Below are 24,915 nucleotides of genomic sequence, written 5' to 3'. Positions count from 1 at the left end.
TGCTGGGCAGCAAGCTTGGTAGGCAGGTCTTGTACCTCCATGTAGGGGGGTGACACTGGTTGGGATGTTTGCTCCAAACACAGGCTTATGCCTGTTTCCCAAGCTCCTTCCTCTCCTCATGCCCCTTTTATTCCTTTTAACAAACTGAAAGCATTTTTGTAATATCTAGGGCCCAAATCTTAAAATTCTATTTGACCTATTTGTAGACACTCATTTGATTTGGAAGATTGCTGTGCAAACCCTGCGAGCATCCGTTTCGTTTGTAGCTTAGTGGAAACAAGCTGTCAGGTTGTGGCTTTCCTTCTTGATAAGGTACAGTCCTGCTGTAAAGTCACCCACTGCTTTCTTTCAAGTAAGGAAATGGATAGCACATACCATCTTCCAGGATTTCCTGGGCTGCTACAGTGATGTTGTACGAGGAGCTGAATTCTCTATCCAGGGGCTTGGGAAGTTGAATAATTCCAGTGTCAGATACTCTAATGTAGTCTCCATTAGGACTAGCTCTTCGTCGAACAAATCTGTTTTTTGTTTAAAAAGAGATATGTTAGTACAAGGGTTATAATATTGTGTTTCACTTCAGTTCTTCATAGAAGGCCAGACGGCTGTATAACAAATTGCATTCATATCAGGACTAGGCAGTCTCTGAAGATTTCCCTAAAATTAGGCAAGCTGTGAGAGCATAACATACCCATCCTAAAAGTTCCCAGATTATTCTCTTTTGCTGTTTAAGAAGTCTGTTTTCTTTTCCTTTCAAATCACATGCTCGAGAAAGTTATGATAAAAATTGTAACAGTAAATTACAACCACAACCACATAAAGTTATCCAAGATTATGCATCTTCCCATAAATGTTCAAGTGGTTTATCAGTGACTTTATGCAGTAATTAAATAGGTGCAAGTAACTTATGCTCATATTAGTTGGTTGCCATATATATCTATGGCTGCAGTGACTGAAAAAATCAGATTGTATTTTTTCATGCTTATGTCTGAAAAATAGAGCCAATGTCTCACTTGTTTGCCAAATTCTTGGACCGATTAACAGATTCTCCACTTTAAAATAGAATTACTAAAGCTGGTGTTGTGTTACCTGATTTTCCGTTTAGCTGCGTCAGGGTCGTATGCCCAAACTGAACCAAGTGTTTTTTTTTCTGGATCATTTTCCCTTACTTTAAATTCATATGGTAGCTTAGTGAAGACAGGGGGCTCATCCACGTCAGTGACTTCAATGGTAACTGTTGAAATGCTCCTAGAGCCACCGGATTTAAAATAGCGAAGATCAACTGTGGGATCTGTTGCTTCAATGTCAAACCTGTATTCTGCTACTTTTTCGAAGTCCAGGGGCTAGAAGAAAGACAAACACAGATAGTCTCTCTTTTGTCATGTCTAAGTGAACTTTGCATTAGCTACCCATGCAAATTAAAGCTCTGTGCTCTAATTTTATTGGGAAATAATGGCGAACCGCACTCCAACTAGACTCTGGGGGAAGCATATCCGAACTGAACTTCTCTTTCATTAATGGGGTGGCTTGAGCAACTTCTGGTTTTGAACAGATTCGTTCAGTATTCAAAGTGCAGCAATTATTTCTTGGTTTAAATCATTTTCTTTTTATAATTCTGTAGCCACCAAAAATTGTTTAGCTCCTTTTCCTCCAGGGTTGAGGGCCAGAGTTTCCTCTTCTCTCTTTTCCTTCCAGGCAGACTTCATAGCTGCACTGAGTGATAGCTGGGGAATTTAGTGATAAATGACATCCGCTTCCTTGTTTTTCCTATAACTGAGATTATGAAAAGAATCCCACAATGGAAGGAAGGCCAGGAGCTAGGGCACTGAGAAATGCCCCAGCTGTCTCTTGTCTCACAGGTTGGGTCCCTATGCACCGTACCCCGAGATCATACACTGTGAAATAAGCCATGGTTAATACTGGTGACTCTCTCTTTTTTTTTTTTTTTTTTTAAGTAGACATTGCAAATGGAAATGGCAGTGCTTATCTATCAGTTGAAATTGTACCTCACCTGCCTGTATACTTAAAATGATGACGTACACCTGAGGCTGAAAGCAGGTTGCAAAACACTGGGGAGAACTTTGCCCACTGCCTGTTCAAGGATGAGCTGCTTCCATATCAGCCCGTGTGTGTGTGAGGGGCTCTTCCTCAGGGCTGAAGTCGACAAACAACGCATTCCTCCGGGCCCTGGGCAGATCAGGGGAAGGGCTGCGTTTGGTGAAGGACAGCTGCTAATGTCTAGTGTGAGCACAGCTGAAGACTTTACTGCAAGTCTTGGAACATCGGTTGCTTTTTTCAGTAAAGTTTTCTTCTTAATGACATTCCTGGTATTAATAGTTAGAGATGCTTGGAAGTAGAAAACACATTCATGTCAATCTGAGGATTACAGGAGGTAATTTATAGTCCTCCCTCCCCCTTTTTCACTGTAAATCAATAAAATCAATGAACGCTTGGCTTGGCAGTGCTCTGCATAATGCAAGAATGTCCCTTGGTACAAATTGAGTAGGTTTGAGAATTAAGAAACAAAGAACAAACCGTAATAAAGGCTTTGGAGAGTCTGGGCCCTCTTAAAGAGTTAGCAGGAAGTAATGGGGAAGCTTTGAAAACATTGAGGAAAGTAAGGGAGCCGTGGCTAAGATGGGAGCAAGTGCCACGCTTGTAAAGAGCACTTTTAGAAGAGTGGTCAGGTGTACGTGTTCACATTTTCTACTTTGGTTTCTCTTTGGCTGCAGAAGAGAAAGATTATTTGACTTGGTTAGTTGGTTCATCTCTTAAATTCACTCGCTCTTTGAAGCATCCAAATGTCTGAAGTTTGAGAGGAGCCCGAAGCGCGTAACCTGTAAATCTGACATAGTCCCCATTGCACTCTGCAGTAATCCCAGATTTTCCCAGTACTGGCAATTGAAACGGGCTGGTAAATCACCAGCTCTTCTTGCAGAGCTTACAGAATGGGGTTTTCAGGATGAATACCTTCTGTACTGTGACTTCCATGCATTCCTGTTTTTCCCTGCTGCTAGTCCCAAACCGAATCAAACACTTGTTACACATGGAAAAACAAAATCATCATCTTTCTTTGTTATTGGGAAAAGTACCTTCTTTGGTCTAATAATTCCTTCATTCGTGTATGGATTTGCAACAATTTCAAAGGTGTCCCTGTAATCTCCTCTGACAAAACTGTATTTTGTATTTCTGTGTTGTGGTTCATCAATGTCTTCCACTTTGACTCTGCCAACCTCTCCTCCTACTGAAACGTTTTCAGGAACTTTAAAGTGAAATGATGCTGTTAAAAAAAAATCAACAAATGAGTCATAAAGATTGTGCACATGGAAGTTAGAGCTTAGTTAAAGACTGTTCTTGGTTTATAGACATACAGAGAATCATTGAGAATTTAGCATTATTGATCCTTACAGACAACACTGAAATGTTTTTTTGAAGTTTAATTACTTCTCAAAATATTCAAGTTTTTTATAAAGTTACCAAAAACTAATACTGATTTTTATTTTCTATTTTAGGTGTGCTTCACCGAGGAAATGCAGATAGTGCTGAAATACAGAAGCCTTCTGAATATGTAAGATTATTTCGTTCACTTTTAAGAAAGTTGAATTGCAATGAATTCTCATGTAAATTTGTTTAATACATATCAGCCTTTGGTTTCCAAATAATACATCACTTGCATTATACTTACGGTGTTTGAATACAGGGAAGTTGTCATTGATGTCTGTTAAAGTGATAATGACTGTAGCTGTGCTTGAATCCCCAGAAAACCCTGGAGCGTCTTTTGCTTTAACAATAATTTCATACGTTGATTGATTCTCTCTGTCTAAATCAGCTCTGGTTGTAAAAATCACACCTTAAAAATATAATGTTGAATATGATTAGATTTTGTAGCATGTCCAATATCCTTTAATTTTGAGAGCAAGTTTTTGTCTTATGCCATACATTCAACTGTAACTAGTGTTTTTACAGTGATATTTTTCTAAGACTAAAAATGTTAGAAATCTTTCTATACGATGGAATATTTGGGAGATTTTCGGTACATTCCTTTAAATTGATCTTTGCTGCTTAGAAACAGTCAAAAACTGTCTAAACTCAGGCACTCCAGCATCTAGAGAGTTTTTTCGGCCACCTCATTATCTGATTTAGTTGCTCCAGAGAACCAGTATGCTTTGTGCTTACAAGAGATGTTGAGATTATTTGTAAAACAAGACAAACTTGAAACAAAAGAAGTTTAGGAAAGCAATGGGATGAGTTACTGATTAGAAACAGGAACCCAAACTTGAAAGTCAAAATCATCCCAATAAAATGCAGTTCATTTTGTATGTAATGACCTACTCCAGGTCTCTGCTAACTTGGGAAGTGCATAACCTATCATTCATGTGCCAAATTTGCAAAGCTGTGGGGAATACTCTTGGGTTGTAATCACTATTTATCCTTTGACTATCTTTTTAAAGATTTTTTCTCAGTTAATCTTTAGGAATGCTGCTTCTTTATATATTCCTCTTTTTCTGGTTGGTCAAAGAAATGGTATCCATGCTAAACTGGAAACATAAACGTGTATTATGTCCTAGTCAGTCTCTTCATCAGTGGGAAGAAAATGACCTTTCATCTTCTCAGTTAGTTCATGGTACCTAATATCCTGGCTTTATTAGTTCATTTTCAGATGCAGACAGTGGCATTGTGTCATTGTGAATGAAAAATCTTTCCAAATTATAGTTGAAATTAAATTTTTGACTTACTATCTCCCTTGTCCAGAAAGAACGCAGCTTAAAATTGTGTTTTTATAAAAGCTTAAGGTAGAAGTTTGACACTTGCATATCTGACCTACCGGAGTCATCAACTGTGAAATATTCATCTCCTTTAATGACTTGGTAGGTAACTGTGGCATGACCTGTAACTGTTGGGTCATCAGCGTCTACAGCTGTCACTTTGGTAACAGAGGTTCCTAGAAAAGGATTATCAAACAGCGTATTTAGTATAAATTTTGCTTTTTAGCCAAGGACATGAAGGAAAACGAGTGATGGAAGAACGTACCTACTGGTGACATTTCTGGGACAGATCCATTGAATACCTTTTGTACGAACACAGGGGCATTGTCATTAATATCATAAACCTTGATAATAAATTTAGATGGTGGTTCCAGTGACCGGTTGTTTCTTCTGTCAATAATGAGAGCTGTCAGCTCATATTCTGCTTTCTTTTCTCTGTCCAACCTCTCAAAGGCATATACATCACCACTGGTCTCTTCCACTTTAAAGATGGTATTGGCATATTCACCTTCAATAATGTACTTAGCGTTGTTGTTCCTTACACTCGATGTGATCTAGAAGGTATAATTCAAAGAGATAAAGGCGGGCTTTGGAGTCTGGATTCAAAACAGTTTCTACCAGATGGTGCACACAAATGTGACTGACCTCTCTCTCTGACTCAGTTTGAAACCAGAACAGCCCTCAGGAATTGTGTGGCCAGATGGGATATTACTGAACTAAGCAGTAGCTACAGACATCCGGGTTATAGGATGAAAAATGCATCCAGACTGAAACGTGCTTGCTTATATGTTAAGAAGCATTTTGTTTAAGATTGTATTTCACATTTCCTAAAGATATAAATTGTTCATGCAGTTACATATAAAAATCATTAACCTCATTGTGTCTGAAATACATGCACCACCACAATCAGTTTGAGCTTCTCCTTTTAGCAAATACCTTTCAGAATTTAGTGGAGATTTTGCTTAGATTTCACAGAATTACGGAATCAAATCTGTGTTCACAGCTATTGACATTATTTAGCATTATTCTCTATTATTTGTCATTTAGCAGAATTCCTGCCATAGCTGACAGTTTTCTTGGGTGTAGTCACATGCAGTTACTTCATAGTCTTTAGAGTCAAGGCTATGACAGCAAGATTAAATTTTCACTCCACAGAGTTTAAAATCTAAGATCATATGCTATGAAAAAAAGGATGGGATAAAAGGAATAAACATTAATCAGTTTTTATATGTAATTTAATCCAATTCTAAGTGTTTTTGCACATTATTTTATTTAATTGGGAGATGATCTGACGATTCTTCCCTTTCCATACCTTTACCCCTCTAAGTATACTGCTGGCAGGTTTAAACCACAGTTTTCTGTGCACTATATCAGCATTATTATTTCAGCAAGCTATTTATCAGTAATTGCTGGGTTTGACCAAGAATTTCTAGTCTTTTGTTACTGATGTTATCATAAATTGCAGCTGTTTGGTATTCAGGATTTTATTTATCCTATAGTTGTCATTTACTGTTGAACATTCTTTTATTTATGTTTTCTATTTTGAAATGTGTTATTAAAATTTTCTTTCCTCGTTCCACATACTTAATCATGCTTGTGACTGCTGGTGCTGCTGTAGAACAGCGTGCAACTCTGGAGATGTAAGAGGAGAAATAACCCCACCCTTGTCTCAAAGATAGTATAGTCTGCACCTTCTTTCTCAGATTTTGTTTACTTATTTGGTGTAAAAGGTATAGAATTTCAAGATTGCCTTTGCTAAAACTGAGAGTGAACGTACAAAGGGAAGGCTCCAAGGTCAAGAAAGATAAAATCCAAACATAGCAGCATATTCCTGCAGCTGTCATTCACTTCTGCTGTGCTGCTGCTGTGGCCTTTTAGAAGGGGTTTATCAAGTGTTCAATCCTGCAAATGCAATGCACTGAACACAGATATTGCAAAAGTAATCAGAAGCATTCCACTGTTGAAAGACCACAGAGCACAGTACAAAGTGAATTACTCTTATTTAGGACAGCTCCAGGAATAAAAGCGTTCTCCTCAATCTGCTACTGAATTGGTCTGAAATGAAACAGAGATACCCAGTGTTCACTGAGAGTACCCTATGGCCTCTTTTCTCTCTCTCTTGTGCGTTCTGCCAGTGAGCAGCACTGATCCAGAAAGGTCTGTTTCACTTTACTGAAACAGCCTTGACAGATGCTGATTGTTGTACATGGGAGGAAAATGTAGAACTGCATTTTTCTGAAAAGTGTCAAAGTAGTTCAATTTGGAAGACTAGATTGGGAGAACTTTGTCTGGGTGATACGCAGTTAATCATAGGATTTTATGAGCACTGCCCTGAAGAAAACGAATTTTCAGGCAGGTCAATGCTTGTTATTATTTTTAAAAATTATTTTCCTTCACTTTGTGAAACAAATTTTTTGATTGTGTAACAATAGTCCTAAACAGCACTTCAGTTTTTTTTTTTTCCAAGCTAGGGGACGTTAACTATATGTTTTTTAACACGTACGTTTTTATTAGCTGATCTCCCAGGTTTTTGAAAGAGAGAATCTTAAGCTACCATTAAAATATCGACGTATATCAGCTGCCAGACTTCCTTCCTAACTGTGCGCCTGCATGCGATGCAGTTCTTTCTTCACTCTGGGTGCTCCATACTTGTCATTCTCTAAAATTTGTTTGTGAATACTAAAAGAATTGGAATCCCTTTGACATTATTCTTGATTTACTCTGTGCCCATTTTAAGATTGTAACAGGTTATTACATTAGCATTAAGTTTGACTTCTATTTCCCTTTTTTCCCCGTGAATTCTGCCTAAACTGCAAACAAGTAATTCTTCTCAAGATACTCATCTGCTGCCTCCATTTCTAATTATTCATTGCTAACAGCCCTATTTACCTTGCCAACATGGTGTGGTAATGGCGTATCAATCTCTTCTTTGATATGCATTTGGTTCCATATCCAGTCTCTCTTAAGTCGTTTATGACTGGTATTGTTTGAAGAAAAGTTCTGTTTTGTTTTCTGACTTTCTTTGTAGGCAAATGCTGGAGCCAAGAACAATGACAAAAGCAGAATAAGCTTCTTCATCTTCTTCTGAGCCTACAAAGTAATATAAAGTATGAAAACTATGTAAATAACAACAGAATCAGATTAATCAGAGAGAGCACACAAAGAAGTGCAAATGTGATTTTCTCCTAGAGGAAAGTTTGATTACTCTCTATATTTCTTTACGTCTGCCTTAGAATCAAAAATTGAAATATCAGGCACAAAACAGTTTCAACCAGATGAGATGGCAACTGTAGAAACCACTTAAAGTATTTGAATTAAGTAAAAAATGTTCAAGATTTTAAAGCTAGCATAAAGCTCAGCATCCACTTGAGCTAATCTGAAGAGAAGGATCAGCAGCAAAGATCACCCTTTGTGCATCACGGAAGGTGTAGTTCAGCTGCAGATCATAGCTCATGGGAGAGAGCAGCCATGGGAAGCAACACCAAGGCTGAATCAGATCAAAGTTTATGTTAACTCAACTTGAAATGAAATGGTAGAGCTTGACGAACTAAAATGCAATGTTTTGACTTGGCCTGACACAGAATATACTGTAGTCAATATCTTCATATGGAAAATATTGATTTAAAATAAAACTTTTTTTTTTTTTAAGGAAAAAATGATTCATATGGAATTTTCAATCAATTCCAAGTACAGTGTAGCAAATTATCTTGCTCAGAGAGCTTGTTTATTGATTCAGTTCCTTGTCTTTTGAAACGTGTGAAGGCATATATGAAGTTCCTTTATCCCTTATTCTCAGATGTTAACATATACAGAAGGATAATTCATTAACTTATCTTCAGGTAAAACCTTTTTTTTTTTTTTTAACCTCGTATGTTAATATTAGCAAACTTAGGCTTGACTTTCATGCCAGATTGAGAAGTTCATTTGATGTGGAAGAGTTGATTCATTTTTCCACTAAATTTTCCCTTTGCAGTATAAAGCACTGTCAGGGAAATTTAACACTCAAATAATCAGACTTTAAATTACGCATAAATGACTTTCTATTAGCTTTTAGGAGCTGTCAGTGTGTACATCAAAAATAAAACAGTTAATTGTGATAGAGAAGTTGACATCGCACAGGTTCATAGATGCAAGGTTAATATTTTGGGCAGGATTTGCTGAGACATTTTCCTAATTACTCTGGTAACTAGGTAATCAATGCTATCTTGCAGTGTAGCATCATTGTCAGTAAAAAGATTTTATTTACCATGAAATTTTGCTTTGCTCTCTTCTACACTGTTGTACATGACCTGCAGATCATTCCTTCTTTTGTGAATGTGTAGGAAATGACTAAATGGGCTGGCTTTGAAGCTGCTTTTTAATAGCCAAGCTGTGCTTTGTACTTTTTGGGGGGGAGTTACATAACACTTTTTTGATTCAGCTGGCTCTTTGCATTCTATGCACTTACTCTAGCTTTGATTTTTTTTCTTTTTTAAGGAAAATGAGTAAGATTGAGTTGTTTTGCTTTGTTTGATTTGTTCACACAAATATTCTACAACTAGAGCTGTAAGGCATTGAGTATGATTCTGCTGTGATCTGTCTTCATTCATAAAATTATAAAACACGGTAACCAAAGGAAAACCAGTTGGTTAATGTCAACTACTACAGACCATCGTTTTGGAAAAACAGGCTGCAGTGTTTGAACTGTCATTTCCTCTTGTTGCTATGGTCCAGTGGGGATCCCCTGAATTGCTGTAGGGAAGAGGCTGGCTGGGGAAACTGAGGACAGCACTGCCTACTTAAGCTGCAATGAATTTCACTGTGATTGATGCATCTACAAATATCCTCGCAGAAAGCATTTTTAGCTTAAATAGTCAGATCTCCATTAAAGCATACTGGTCTCTGTATGGATCTGCTTTGTAAGGAGAAGTTTTGTGTCTTCCCTATAATCTTTTCCTAGTGATGCCTCTCTTTTCATTGGTTCAGAGCCTGCCATGCCCTCAGGTCGGACTTCTTCAGCTGGTGCTGAGAAGGATTACCAGCAACAGCAACTCGAGGCCCCCTTCTACCCTCATGTAGGGGCACTGCTTATCAGAAATTGAAGGCTCAAATTCATAATGAGCGTGCAGTTACCTGTCTAGGAGCTCTGGGACTGTGGTAATATCCTGACTACGCCTGAGGATCCAACTCTCCTTTGAAGTAGATAGTCTGTATGTGTTTCACAGTTCAAGCCTTGTTTGAAAGCTTGGCTATTGATACAGAAAGCACGAGTGAGAGGGCTAAGATGTCCCTTGGGCTTGTGTTTGATACTACTGTGGTAGTACTGTGATACTATTGTGGTAATAATATCCGCAACCCGCTGTTTTAATTGGAGGCCTTTTATAACCTCTCTGCATTAGGCTGGATCTTTTAAATAGATGTACATTTCAGCCGAAACTTAAGCTAACCCTTCCACTCGGCTGACCTGTCTTCATGTTCTCACACTTTAAGGTGGTTTCACTTCCCCTTAATGGGCTGCCTGTTAATACTTGTCCAGCATCGTTTGTAAGGCAAAGGTCCCTTTGTAAGCAACTTGATGGAGTTCGGGTCTGCCCTCTTGTATGCACTGCATGTCACACAGACTGAGATGGAAGAGCCTCTTGCAGAAAGTGACTCCTGCTTCATCTTTGGCATCTTTCAGCATGTCGTATTTTGGTAGAAGCAACACTGCACTGAGCTCTGAGCACTCTGAGTGCTCTGAGCACTGTGCATGCTGTCCTTCCTAGGGGCGTTTGATGTGTATGACTCCATAGGACAGTCTGACTCCGAGAGGAATTCCTCTGTGATACTGTGCCAGTTTTCCGTTCTGCAGCTGGAAGCCTCTGTTGCTGTCGAATCCGTAATTGAATTCATCACAGTATTTAAGAATACCCTTCTTTGGCAGCGTGTACAAACACTTCAGAAGCAGGACCCTGCCGAGCAGTAACTGGATAAGGGCACCGTCCTGGTGTGAAGGCCACATTCCATGGCTGTTAGCTCTTGACAGGCTTTACTAAATGCTCTGTCTTTTTCTGACCATGATAGTTTTCTTTTCCAGCAGCAGATCTCATTTGAAATGGCAGAGGTAGCAGCAGAAGAGAGAGATTCCCATGCCTGAGCAGGGGAACGCAGTCCCATAGAGTCAGAGGCAAGAAAGTTTAGGATGGATGACAGGTGGATGACATGCAAGGATCAGATTTTCATTTCATTTCACATTCACTGTGGCTGCCAGGACTGAGAAAAGCAAATAAGCAGCACCCTTGGAAGTGATGACCCTCGTGGCCACACTTCTGGAGAAGAGGACAGCACAGTTTACGCTGTGACTGACCTCTCCCATGTGTGCCTTTCCCTGCCTTGCTGACATGAGGTCCCATTGCAGGTCTGCCTTAACACACAGTCTCCAGTTACCCTTCTGTCTCTAACTGATTAGACCAATAATTCAAACTACTTTTTTTTTTTTTTTTTCACTTTAAGCAGGGGCCATAAATGTTCCTTAAAGTTAGGAGGGGAATGGATTATTCAAATAGCTAAGCTTCTTGGTATGCTCTTAAATTTTCTTTCAGCAAATGATGTTTTTTTCCACCAACATTATTCATTTTATGTGTTGAATTATTTCAGCAAATAACTCTTGGTCTGCAGGGTACTATAGACAGTTAACTGAGAAATTTTGGTATTCAAACTGATTTGTGGGACACATGGCTCATATGGTATAGTTTTTATTCGCAGATTGGGAGTAATTATTAAAAAAGATATCAGGTGGAGATGCAGACAATACTATACCAATTAAAAGTTTGCATTTTATGAGTTGTTTTCATAAGTAATCAAGTGTAAGTTTGATGAGCAGCAAATACAAATAAAGTGTCCATGTAATGAAAACACATTTGATGAAATATTTGTATGAACATTTGTTTTTCTTTGTGGTATTTGCCTCTTAGTTGGTTTAATTTTCTCTTTAAAATATATGTGGCTGCTTATGTGAGGTTAGTTTGGTTAGTAAAGAAACTTGTTCTATGCTTGCATGTTAAGTAGGAGTTACGCCAGGTCTCTGTATGGAGACTTTGATAAATAAGCAGACAGTTGTAGAATAATTTTATTTGTTATAAAGTTGTAGAATAGAATAAGCAGAAATGGTGTGTTGATCAGATTAAAATCTTGTACTAATCTTAGAGAATTTCTGTTTATAGCATTTGAAGCTGATTCCAGGCAAGATAGAAATAGTGATAAGGAACTTCCTGAAGGAGAAATTTGTTTAGAAGTGACTATTACATATCAGAAAAGAAACAAGTACATCCTGATTTCCTGTAATACATCTTAAAAGGATTTTGTCAATATTGTTCAAGTAATTTGCATACCTGATTGTCAGAAAAGCTGGAAACTAAAGGATTATTGATTATTGAGCTGGAAACTTAATGATTGCTTTTGCTAACAGTATCTTGGTTGGAATCCGAACAATGCAAATGAAAACTCACTTGCAAAAATGAGAGTTTCATCAAGGCGGAAAAAATTAACAAAATTACTGATAAATGAACAATACAGGATAGAATATATTCCGTTCTGTAGTACTGGAAATTTTGCCATTTCTGGTTGTTAGTCAAACCTCAGCTGTCATGCCTGCAGCAATGTAAATGCAGGGAATACTAAATATCTGAAATACTGTGTTCAGTCAGGTGTGAGAAATGGAGAGCCCGAAGGAAGGCGTTTGGCCCATCTTGGGCTGCCCTTGCTGGGGCTGCCAGGCCTGTGGGATGGTGGGGCAGGGCCCTCCTGGCCTGGCTGAATGTTCTGGGGCTTTTTGGCTGTCAATGTCCCCACGTGTGGCCCGACAGCTGTGTCAGTGGGCTCTGCCCTCTCATCGTGCGTCGGCTGCCCTTTCTCAGGAGGCTGTGGCCGTGGGGGCCGGTGTGCAGCAAGGGCCTGCACTGCCCTCAGGGGCTCCATGCGGGTGCGGGCTCTGGGTGCTGAACAGGGTGGCTGGCGAGGAAGAACTAGCTTGCAAGAACTGCAAGCACCTTAAGGTCCACAGCAGAGCACCCCGTGTGAGCGACATTGATGTAAAAAGTTAAAAAGTGTAAAAGTCTCACTGGAAAATGATTGCTTATTGGATCTGAAATACTTCAAGTTTTCCTCACTACATGGCAGGCTTGCCACCCAAGGGATCTGTGCCGAATATCTTCTGGTAACTTGATACTTGTAGGCCTAAGAAAATTTTCTTGACAGAAGTTTTTCTAGAGAAGTTGACTTTGGATAGCTTTAGTTTTAGTATTCTCGTAAGTATTTTCATTTGTCTTTCCCCTTCCTCTGTGCCGCTCCCCATTCATGTTCCTAAGTAGCTCTGTGTGAAAAAAATCTGTTAAATTTGCACTGGATTAAACCCAGCAACACAGAGTATGCAACACTTCAAACTTAGATTTTTTTCAGATGCAAAAATTTTACTTTGTTACATCATCTAAACACTTCTAAAATTCCTATGCTTAATGAAGCCACGCTGGAGTTAATGAGAGCAGAATCTGACCCAGTGTCAACTAACAAAACAACACTGCCTTACAGGATCCACTTTTACCATTAATTTCTGTCTAATGTTTAAGACCAAAGGTAAATGTGTGAATACATTAAGCAAAGAGAAACAGAAAGGTAATCTATTAAACCTTAGAGGGATAAATTATGTATTTTTTGCAATGCCTATAGCTTAATGCATACTTAGCTTGCTTTGCAGAAGGAGCATTTTTGGTAAGCAGACAAAACATTATTAAAAGAAAGTAGCTCTAGCAGTACCTAACGCTACATTTCAGATACCTTAACTGGCTGTGCAAACATGAATCGATAAAGTCTCCTCAGTTCTCTGTGAAAAGTACTGCAGCTAGATGAAAAGCTATATCCCTTTCAAAAGGTACATTTGAAGCACAGAGGACTTAAATGTTTTTGCTATCTCCTGATGGTGGACAGGGGTCAGGAGTAACAACAGTCTCGGATTTTTTTCTCCCAGTTTTTTCATCTCATAATTACACAACATTGCTCTAACCAGCTTCTAACAAACCCAGAGAGACAAGGCAGCAAAGTAATCACATAGATATAATTGTTACCTGCGCCGCAGTTTCTGATTGGCATCTAACTTGCAAAAATGCAGTCTTCCTTTGCTCCCTTGAGCTTACAATGTGAGAATAGTACATAGGGAGTTCAGTGAGAATGGGAACTATGGTAGACCTTCAAACTTTAGTAACATGACTGAAAAAAACTGAGTAAATTGTGCAACATTTGACTTGGAGCAATCATTTTGTGTTGCTCTTTCAAATATAATTTTTTTCTGGATGGTTACTCAGCATTTCTCTTATTTCTGATTAAAGCTGTCATGTGTCATGTTCTCAACAATATACAATGATTCATTTCAAAACAGGTCTTTCCTGAGATCACTGTGCTGCTTTTTGGTTTCCAGATTATTGAACTGATTTAAATGCGCCTAGTGCCCGACTACCTAGTATTATATTTTTGATTGTCCTTCTGTCGTCTTTATGCACCTGAGAAGTGCCTTCCACTGATGACTAAACAGTCTGGAGTGCAAATGCCTACCCGAAAACTGATGATAAAATGACTCTTTATATGCATGATAGTACCTTTGAGTAAATAGCTACTATGATGACTAAACCATCTGGAGTGCAAATGCCTGCCTGAAAACTGATGATAAAATGACATTTTATACTTGTGATAGTACCTTTGAATGAAAAACTACTCCAGCAGTATCTTTACTAAATGTGCTACTTTAAGAAAAAACAGATGTCGCTCAGTATTGTGAGGGCACTGCTGTGTGGTTTTGTTATAGGTCAGTTGTTGGTGTTGATGATGCAGCACTGTATCTCAGTATAGCTGAAGAGATAACTCAGCACTTCTGATTTTGGTTCCTGTTTTGCCTCCTCATATTCCAGGGAAAAAAAAGAATAATTCTAACCTGGAAGCTCTTTCTGATTTTAGCTCTAAGTTTCTGGTAGGTCTGGGGAAAATATGTCAATGATTTTTTCCCCTATCAGTTTAACTTACCAAAAAATTCTCTCCTGGATGATAAAAAATAAAACTTCCTCTGATGGTTGGACGGAGTCCTCAGCCAGGACAGGTAATTCTTTCATAAATGAAGAAATTTGTTTATAAAGGAACTATAAATTACTGTGTGTATGTTGAAGATTCATTGCTTTTGATTAGATGGAGAGCCCAATGCTCCGCTTCTGAATGGACAGCAGAGTCAACAAGAAAGTTTTCCCTGCTCTGGCAAGCAAAGGACACCACACAGAGTGGTGGAAAGCAGGCAGCCAGATAGGACTCCCTGTGATTTCCGCTATGGAGCTGGATAAAAATGGGGAGGCAAGCGCTGGTTTGGCAACAAAGCTACCCTCCAAGCTAGTGAGAGAATGCCCATGCACTGAAGATGGTGAAAAGAGGTAATGAAACCTACAGTAATGTCTTCCCAGAGCTTCCTGACTCCCCTGCTTGCATTTCAGCAAGTGACTTGCTGACTCCAGGATTAAAGAGCTGCAGGAAATACTGCCAGTGGCTATGTGAATAGGCTGAGTGAGTCACGCAGGCAAATGCGAACTGAAAATAACAAATGTGTGGTCTAAGAGGACATTTGCTGTAGAGAATGATTTTAGAGAAATGAATGAGGAAGAAAGTTATAAGGGGTCACAAAGTTCTCCTTTGTTCCTTGCCAGGAAGCTTTTTTGGAAAAGGGATGTATAGGTTTGCATTTTGTTTGCTAAATGTCACCTCATCACAGACCTGAAGGAGAAGCAAGATGAGTCAGGTAGGATCTGATCCTGCGTCTGTAAATTCTGACTGTACTGGAGTTTGTTTTACTCAGTGATGTGCCCGATAATATTTTACCTGGCTAGATTAACAAAAACAAAAATGCCAGCGTGAGCGCGAAAAGAACAGCCTATAGGAGCCTGTGCTTACTTTGATCTGTGAACAGTGCAGTACTACAGAAGCAGTCAGCCGTTATAGCAGGCAGGAGACACTGTGTTTTGTGCTCATCCATGTTGGCTGGACTTCTTCTCTAGGTGCATAGGAGTCTTTTGGAGAGCTGGTGTCTGTTTCTCTGCCAGCTGGTCCCTGGATAGCAGCTGCAGTGATGGAGTAATGACGTGCTCCCAGCCGGGATAGGAACTCGTTTGTTTTTGCATGTGGCTCTTGACTGTAATGAGGTGAAGAACATGCCACTGTAGGCACGATTGATAGCAGATACTAAGGTTTGGTGATTTCTCTCTTCAGTAAGAGCAAAGAACAAAGAATAGCAAACCTCAAGGGAATTTTTATGATAAGGTATCTCCTAGAGATACTTGGGCCATAATTCATACTGTTTCTAAAATCTAGAAAAGCTTTTTTTTTTTTAATTTAAATTTGTTTGGCTTAGATCTTGATGTACCTATCTGCATGTCACACGTACGCTTTGAATGAGCTTTGAATTGGGTTTCTGTTAGAATTCTAGGAAACCTCAAACAATCCCCTTTTCTGGGTCAATTTGGAAGAGATGGGCTGATAATTTGTGCCCAGTTGTTCTGCGTTCTTTAGGGAATGGCAGCCTTTTATGGATAGCATCATTTAGATACCTCCATGTATCTGAAACATTTCTGTTTGTGGAAATGAATCCCATACATGATCTAAGAAAACATGTGACTGTATTTTTATGTACCTGTGTAGTATATATGAAATCTGGCAACTTCCACATAGGCCAGGGGTAGGCTGGTTTTTTTCCTTCATATGTGGCACACCAAAAATCTTACATAGTAAAGTTATCAAACCAAGAGGGACTACTTCTGTGATTCATGTGCACATGCTTTGATTCCAGTTCCAATCTTGAACTAAATCATTTTTCTGTCAATCTGTGGTAATATGTTTTTAATCTGAGTTTCTTACTTGCAAATCTGATAACTGAAAAGCAAATTAAGTGCATGTTTTAATTAGTGGGCTGGTCTCCCCATGAACTTTGAGAAAGCATTATTTTTGGAGTAGATGAATAATTCTTGAATCACTTCAGCTGTTGACATGACAGTGGTGCATTATTTAAACGAAGGTTGTTTGGTGAGGATGGCATTTGTGATGGAAGCAAAACAATACTTTGAAAGCATTAAAATGAGCAGTTGCAACAGCACTGATTAGTTTTCGCTCTTCCACCCAGATCAGTTATGCTGTACAATTGTCATTTTAATGGATGACTGTTTTCCTTTTATATAAGCATCCAGGTATGTTTAGAAAGTAATCCACCAGCCTCAGTGAAACTGGTGGCCTTCTACCTCTCCCAGGAGACAAATACTCATGAAGGTCTGTTATAGCCACACTGAATCATTAGGTGAGTTTTAAGAATCTTCCTCATTTTACGCTCTCAGCATGTAGATCATGTATCATGCCAGGTGCAGAATCAGTGTCTCTACTCATTTTTCACAGCAATATTATTTGTCATCACAGAGGCTGTAGAGATACTTGAGAGAGAACCAATTTGAAACTGACCTGATAGATGAAACACTGAAATACTTCTGGTCTGGTGCTGCTTAAGAGTTCTTACGATGGACATGCTGCTGTAGTCATGTAATGCTTTACAACAGATGCCTTCCCTGAAGTGACAACAAATTGGATTATTGTGCTTTAAATAAGTAGCAAGTGGTATTGTCCTGTCTTTCCATGCATGAAGTCTTTCAGTTCACGTACAAACATGTTAGTACAAAATGCAACAAGGGATAAGGTGGGCTTAGCAGAGGGCCTAGTTTAAGTGTCCAGTATAACCAGAGTTGTTAAAATCTTTTGGTGCTTGTTTGTGATGAAACGGAAGATTATTAAGCCAATTTGTGACACTTCATAACTAATGAATATAGTGTCATAAACAGAAGATTTTGGCTTTCTCTTAAGAGTTGATAGCATGGACAGCATTGAGTTTAAGGTCATAAGCCTCCTACATCTCTGTACAGCTCCTGAGCCTTGGATGCACATGTATGAGGGTTGAATGACTCCTAAGGAGCAGAAGTATTCTGGTGTTTAGTGGGTGTGTTCAAGCCCAGAGGTGGAGTTTGGATTCTGGTACGGGATATTACCACCTCGTCATCATGTCACATAGATCTGTGTGCTTTAGTGATTTGGAAGGTTCCATTTCTTTAAATCAGCAAGCTCGTAGGACCTATGAGTAATATGATTTCTTTTCTTTCCAGATGTTGCAGGGATGAAACTAACAATTAAATGACAGAAGATTTGTTCTTGGCCACATGTCTTTTGATGACAGTTGCCAAATGCTGTTGAAATCTGAACTATTTCGAGGGGTTTACTTTGCATTAAATACAGCCCTTCTGTTCTGAAATGAGCTAATAAGATGAGTGGAATAAACCCTGCATGCAGAATTTGGAGGAGCAAAGATTTTTTCCCTGTGAATTCTTTGTCCGAAATAGAAAGCTAAGAGGAAAATCTTTCCCATCTAGATTAATTGTTGCTAAGGACAAATGCTGGAAATGGCGATGAAGTGCCAGTGTTATGGACAGGCGAAGAACCTGTTCTCTTCCGTGTGTGCAACAAGTATTTTTGATGATGCTCTTGCAGTCAGGTGTACTCGTTCCTGAGAAGGGTCTGACTGACACGGAAGAATGACCGGGTCTGTGTCAGTCTCATTGGCAGTACCTGCAGTGGCTGTAGAGCCAGCCCCTTCACTGCTTTCTTTCAGCCAGTTAATGTTTGTGTAGCCCAGGCTGCGGCAGCTCCGGCAGGAGAGGCGGAGAGGCAGGTGTCTCAGCACCGAGCCTTCCCCATCCTCAGCAGCTCCCACACTTCGACTGCATCGTTTGACAATGGGGAGTGGGGCTCTGGGTGAGAGGGGGACAGAGGAATCCTCCAGTAATTATTTGGTTATCCCCATGCAGAGATGGAACAGCTCTGTTATATTGGAGGTGTTTGGAATTGCTAAAAAGATTTCTCAGGCATCTCTAACCAGAAGCTTTGTTTCCTACAATAAATGGTACGCACAGTTCAGAATTGATCTGTTTTGATGCTGCCCCCTGGCTAGCTCTGCTGTACACAGAGTTCAGCTGGAGCTGTCACTGAGTGCTTAAGAGCTTGTCCAAGCTAAAAAAAAAAAAAAAATAAGGTGCTCTGCGAGAATAATATATAAAGCTTTTTCCACTTCTCCTTTGTTTCCAGATAAAGCTTTAGTATCACAGGCTTCCAAGCACAGAGCTCCAACTGAGTAGCTTTGATTAAGGAAAAGTCCCCATCCTTTGAGGAACTGTATGCAATAAATATATATTTTTTAAACTACAATGTAGCTGTGTTTGCTGCAGATAAGATTTTTTTTTTTTTCTTGACATTTCCTTTAACAGAAGCTTGGGAGTAAAAGTATCTGTCTCTAGCACAAGCATCATGTGTAGGTCTCAGTAATGGGTATTTATTGTGCTAACAGTACTCTGAAGCAGAGAAAATACGTTCAGCTGTATGTGTGTTCTGATTCCCTTGTCCAGATTATTCTACTGAGTAACTTAATGCATTGGCACTTCCTCTGAAAGTTATTGTTTTGGCAGATAAAGAAAGCATATACGTATAAATAAATCTAATTTTCTGGCTGGGCAAGAGGCTAGAAAAACAGGGTGTGTCTGGATCTGTTTTGTTTGGTTATTAGTATTCAGTATTTTTCCCCCTTTTAAAATGTCCAATTCAAATGTCAGTTCATTCTTCTCTATTTCCTGCCCTTATTCAACTAGACTGCCAGACCAGGCTTAATTAACTTCAAGACCTTTTCTGCCAACCCTTATAGTTACAGCCTTTTCCTGGAACATTTCCATTGTTATGCTCTCCGTGTGTTGTGAGATGATACAGATGATATTATTGCTACTTTTATGAATTTACAATGAGCCTTTCAATATTTTTACTTACAGCTACTTCCAGCTTAGCTTTTGGAGTCAGGAAAATCTCAGTTTCGAATCAAAATAAAACTCGGGAAGCAAATTTCCAGCTTACAATGCTGATGAAGTGAAGCTGGAAAGCCTGGAAATTCAGTCCTCAGACACAGAGAAGCTTCAAGAGATGAGGAAAGCTGTTGTAAGTTTTATGACAGACTTCAGAGCTAGACTGTTTTCCCTAAGGTTTCGTTTCCATGTGGAAGTTGCTGAGATTTAACACAGTGTTGTGTTTTGCTCCATTATCTCTGCACTGGCTTAAGTAGGTCATTAATCTAATGAATTTCACAACCCCAGTCCAGAGGCAATGAGGAAAACCCCCACCTAAGCCGAGCTTCCTTCTTCTTGAAACAAATGACAGCTGTGGTAGGTGCTGGGTCAGCATGTAAGATGTGAGGGCAGGAGTGGCCTTGTTTCAGGGCAGGCGGTGCTGTTGTTTACACCTGATAAGGGGTATTTGTTAAAGTGATAAAAGTGAGAGCTGGGGGCTTTCACCTGGCTGAGCCAGGGAGTTTTCTGTGCCCAGGTCTTTGCCAGTGGGACCCGTGGTGGTGATGGAGCCTTGCAGCTGCTGCTGCCCCACTGGGGCTTGGCGTGGTGAGCACCCCCGGGAGCAAACGGTTTTAAAGCAGCCTGACTGCTTGGGAAGCTCTTGTTCCCAGCAGAGCTGTGCTTTGTGGGTTTGCTGTCTGAAGCTGAAGCACAGCTGGAGATACTGCTTAAGCTGAGGTGGGAACTCTGACTCTCAGTTAGTGGCTACCTAAGTGGAACGTTTATTTTCCCTACTGCTCGTATTTTAATCGTGACTACTGAAAACGCTTTTCTTATATGAATGAAGCCTTCCTCTTCATTTAAGGAAGCTGAAGACCAATCCATAAAAGGCAGGTAATAAAGCTCACCATTTCACAGCCGGAAAATGACACAATGTATTCCAAAGAGAAATATGCCCCTTTCTTCCTGTTGGAAGCTTAAGTCATCTCCAAGTGCGGTTACTGGACAATGCAACAATACTAATCCTAAACTTCTACCAAGGCCGCTGCTGGCAAATCGAGTGTACAAAGCAAGTGTGTTTGTCCCCATTATCATCTTTGTATAATGAACCCATCCATGCTTTTTGTACTCTCTGCTTTCTGTCTTGCTTCTCAGTTTCCATGTGGATATGTGTTTTAGCTGGAGTGCATCTGGATGACACTAAAATATGCACAGTGCAGCAATATTTGTTTACGTTTTAATGACAGCATAAAACCCCCTGTCACTAACAGAACTGAACAAATAGGCAGTATATACTATTTAATTGTAGGTTTGGATTCGTAGATTAGGTGGTGGAAAAAAAAAAGGAACCTTATTAGTAGTAATGATTGGTGGGCTTCACCCTAACGTGAGTAAACTGGCTCTCTTGCAGACAAATCTTATTTATCTTGAAAGACAGTGACAACAAAATCCAGTCAGATACTGCAAATCTCTGAATTCAGGTGTAGGACTGGAGGAGGGGGAAGGGAGTACCCCACAAAAAGAAGGGGGAAGCTAACCTAAAGCTCTGTGCCAGTTGAGACCGTCTGTGAAACTAAACCTAACACAGGAGCAATTCCCATCAATGGCAGGATTTCCTATCATTCGCAGGACAGCAGCATTAGGCCCTTAGTCTTCTCAAGCAGAATGTTTTAAGGAACACTTTGCACTCCTAGAGAGGATTTCCAGACCACAAATTCATAACAGATAGCATCATAAAAGGAAGGGGAAAAGGAAGACTGATCCTACCAAGGCATTGCTCAGAAATGTGGACAAAGACAGCAGAAGGAATGTGACTGTATCCTCCAGACATACTGTGGAAGTGGAATTTCCCTTTATACTGTCCTACATAATGAGGACAAAGGCCCGTACGAGCTGCAAATAACGCACCTTGTGCCAGACGAACCTCACCAGGTGGCAGGAGGACTCCTCCTGATGTTGCAGGGCCAGGAGGGTTGCTACTCATGGGTGAAGGCTGACAGTGGGCTTTTTAAAGGAACGTGTAATAGAAACAGAGGGCCTTTGCTCCTCAAGTTTTGGCAAAAGATGGTTGCAAAATCCCATAGGAACAGGAGGGTTATGATGACAGCTAGGCTGAGACAAGAATGCTGTTGTTTTGGGATTTTGAATCATGAAGAAAAACCCTGCTGAATTTAAAAGGTGTCTGCTTTTGGTCTACCTCTGACTATGGTGGTGCTCTATTCAGGTGTCATTCCTGACATTTCAGATAGCAATGTTAGGGCAGAAGAAAACTCCTTCCACTCCACTTGTCCTTTGGAAAGTTGTCCTGCAATTTCTGCACTGTGTACCAGGTGACTGTGCTTGTCTTTCCTCTGAAAAATCAGTTATTTTTCACTATTAACTCTGGATCCTTTTATGGAGGTTGCTTGATAACACTTTCACATGTAGCTCCTAATCTTTTGTAAGACAGTTTTGCTCTCTCTCTCAACACAAAAATACTTGTCTGGAGATAAGTCTGCCAGAGTGTCCATCCACCTGCTTGCCTCTCTGTGATTTACTGATTGTAAATCTTGGTTACACTCGGAGTACCAAGACCGAAGCAGGCAGTGTAAACACCTGCAGGGGATGGATAAGTTTCCCTCTTTGCCCTGCCCTGAAAAACACTGAGCTTTTGAGCCATTCCAGTGCTTGTGGGCTTCAATTAAACACGTAAGGGGACACGGCCCCAAGACTTCTCACTGCCTGCCCAACAGGTGTGTATGGCAGTGTGTACACAAAACAGACTCAAGGCACAGATAGCATCCATCTCAATAGTGTGCTACAGAGAGAGTGTACATAAAATATTCAGCAAAATCTTACAAGCAACATATAGCTTGTTTCATGCTTATCGACAGATCTGAAATTCATATTAAGAGGAGCGAAGCTCAGGCTCTTACTGAATGAAAAGGCTAACTTACATCCCTGTATGGAAGAACCATAAACTGGATCTTGGCAAATTTTTATTGAACTTTTTGTATTTTGAGACCAGACTCATTGCAGAATTCAGGAGGCAGGTGGAAGGTGTGTGGTGAGTGATGTGCATTAATTTTGCACATCGTCAGTCCCAGCGTTAGCCCTGCTGGTGGGTTTCCTGGGCCTGCAGTGGAGCCGGTCCTGGATCCCTTATGGCATGGCTGAGGACAGGCCCTGAGCAGGATGCCTGCCAGGTTCTCGGCAGTGAAAATGGGGGCTCCTGATCATGACTGTGTGTGGTACCCCAGTGCCTTCTGCCTCCTGTGTTTGCAGTACCTGAGGAGGCCTCTTGAATGCAGTAGGGCACAGAAGGGAAGTCAGCAGCTGGATCAAGCTAACTCATCCCCATCGTGGGCCAAACTAGTATCCAGCTGGGGATGTACTGAGGTCTGCTCTCCTAATTCGAATTCTGATCAGCTTTAAAAGGCGTGTGGGGGGAATTTTTACCCAACTTTTACCGTAGCGACTGTGAGCTGGTCATCTCTCTTTGTCCTAACAAAACTCCAGTTTACACAAATAATCGCTCTTTGATGTGTTCTAAAGTAGAAGTATCAGTGGGAAACTGGAGGGGATTTTTGATTTGTAAACATCCAAGGATAACAAAAGGAAAGGCATTGGTTTTAAAAAATGCACCAAACCATTTTTATTTTCAACAAATTTCTCACAAATAGAGAACCTCTTATTTTCTCTTTGGCACTAACACTTGAACCTCTGAGTTAAACATCTAGAACCTGAGGAAAAAAAGAAATATGGACAAGTGACAAAAGTAACCACTAAGATCACTTACAAAAAGCTCAGTTGCTAGAAATAATCAATTATCTCTATTCTGTGAACCTCTGCCTTTTTAGAAAATACAAAACATTATCTGGCCAGATACAAGCTTGTAGTTCTGTAAACATGTAACCAGGCCAAAATAAAATGAAGTTTTTCTATTTTTCATTTGAAATATTAATTGAAACAGTGATTTGTGGATGTGCAGTGCAATCCTTTGTTCCATACAGCTATAAATCAGGGGAGCCTCTAAACCATAACCAGGGATTTTCACCTATATCCTGTTTTCAGCTGTTTCATTCAACAGAGGCAGGATATGAAACAAACCCATCTTTTCTTTTGGCAACAAACCTGTTAACTGTTTGGGTGGAACCTCCTTTGTCTAAGCTTTCTCTTTGGCACTGAACCCAGCCGATAGCTCTGTGCAAGCTACAGGTTACTGAATAGCACAGAGCTGTCTCGTGGCTTACTTTCAGAGTCAGCATTTGCTTTAAAATGTTTAAGAAACAGTTTTATGATCTTACGTTAAAGAGCAAGGCACTGGGAAGTATTTCTTAGTGCAGTGCACCTCTAGCACTCTCAAAAGTAAACCTGTTTTGTGGACAAAGCAGGAATGATTTGTTGAGTTTATCTTTTGCTTTTGGATTCGTTTGTTGTATTGTTTGTAAGTTCACATACAGTTCTGTAGTATACTACACTAGTCTAAGGCTTTTATATGCTAAATTAAAGCCGTGTCCCTTTCTCCTGATGGTCACCCTTTCTTTTATGGCTAAGAAGTAACTCCTGGCGATACCTCAGATGAATTGCAAGTCAGCAGTTCTGTGGCGTGTTTCTGGTATATTGGGTGTTGTTGCAAGGCACAAATTAACCTGAGATGAGAACCTTTTGTAAATCATTGGAGTATCCTTGCTTTTGTCTAATATTTTTCCTACATGAACAGCTATAACACCGTTTGCTTTCACAAATGCTGGTACGATGATTTATAATCAGTGGAGGCAGGAACACATTGATTAACTACACCTTCATTAACTGCAGTAGCAACCAACTTTCAATGCTTTCAATAGCAGAGAATGGAACAGATTTTCTCGCAGAAATTCATCTTCTTCCATATCTTTTTTCCTTTTATTTCTTTCCTTCCTTTATCTTTATTACAGTGTGACAACTAGCACTGTAAGGTGCTGTGCACACTGACAGCCCCACTACTGCAGACTAGAATTCTTACACAAAAAGCAGTATCAGTTCATCTCTTATGCATAAATGCTTAGTTTCTGCAAGCTGAACAGGAAACTTGTTAGCTCAGGGGCTTGCTATGCTGTCTGTAGGAAAAGATAAACCTTTTCAACCAAATTTTTTGCGTCAAGCCAGTGTTTGTGAAACACCTTGTCAGAAAAAATGTTTTATTTTGGACCTCTGAGCTCAAGAAACTTCTAAAGGAGGTAAACAGGGGCTGTAAAAGTTGGTAGTCTAAGGTTGAGACTTAAGAGAGCAAGGCA

General features: G+C 39.9%; 1 protein-coding gene across 2 annotated transcripts in view; it reads right to left on the bottom strand.

Annotated features, from left to right (window-relative positions):
- Positions 1–24,915, bottom strand: part of CDH5 (cadherin 5) — a 31,496-nt gene that overhangs the window by 5,739 nt on the left and 842 nt on the right. For both annotated transcript variants that reach the window (XM_040570710.1, XM_040570711.1), the window contains exons 2-8: positions 7,653–7,853; positions 5,029–5,317; positions 4,823–4,939; positions 3,683–3,847; positions 3,090–3,277; positions 1,087–1,340; positions 376–518 (exon numbers count right to left, since the gene is read on the bottom strand). In XM_040570710.1, the coding sequence (XP_040426644.1) occupies positions 376–518; positions 1,087–1,340; positions 3,090–3,277; positions 3,683–3,847; positions 4,823–4,939; positions 5,029–5,317; positions 7,653–7,841 (1,345 nt within the window). In that variant the 5' untranslated portion in view covers positions 7,842–7,853. The remainder of the gene's footprint in view (positions 1–375; positions 519–1,086; positions 1,341–3,089; positions 3,278–3,682; positions 3,848–4,822; positions 4,940–5,028; positions 5,318–7,652; positions 7,854–24,915) is intronic.

The sequence above is a fragment of the Cygnus olor genome, chromosome 12 (genome assembly GCF_009769625.2).
Source record: "Cygnus olor isolate bCygOlo1 chromosome 12, bCygOlo1.pri.v2, whole genome shotgun sequence".
Classification (NCBI taxonomy): Eukaryota; Metazoa; Chordata; class Aves; order Anseriformes; family Anatidae; genus Cygnus; species Cygnus olor.
Note: the sequence above shows the minus strand (reverse complement) of the source record. Positions and strands in the feature narration are given on the sequence as shown.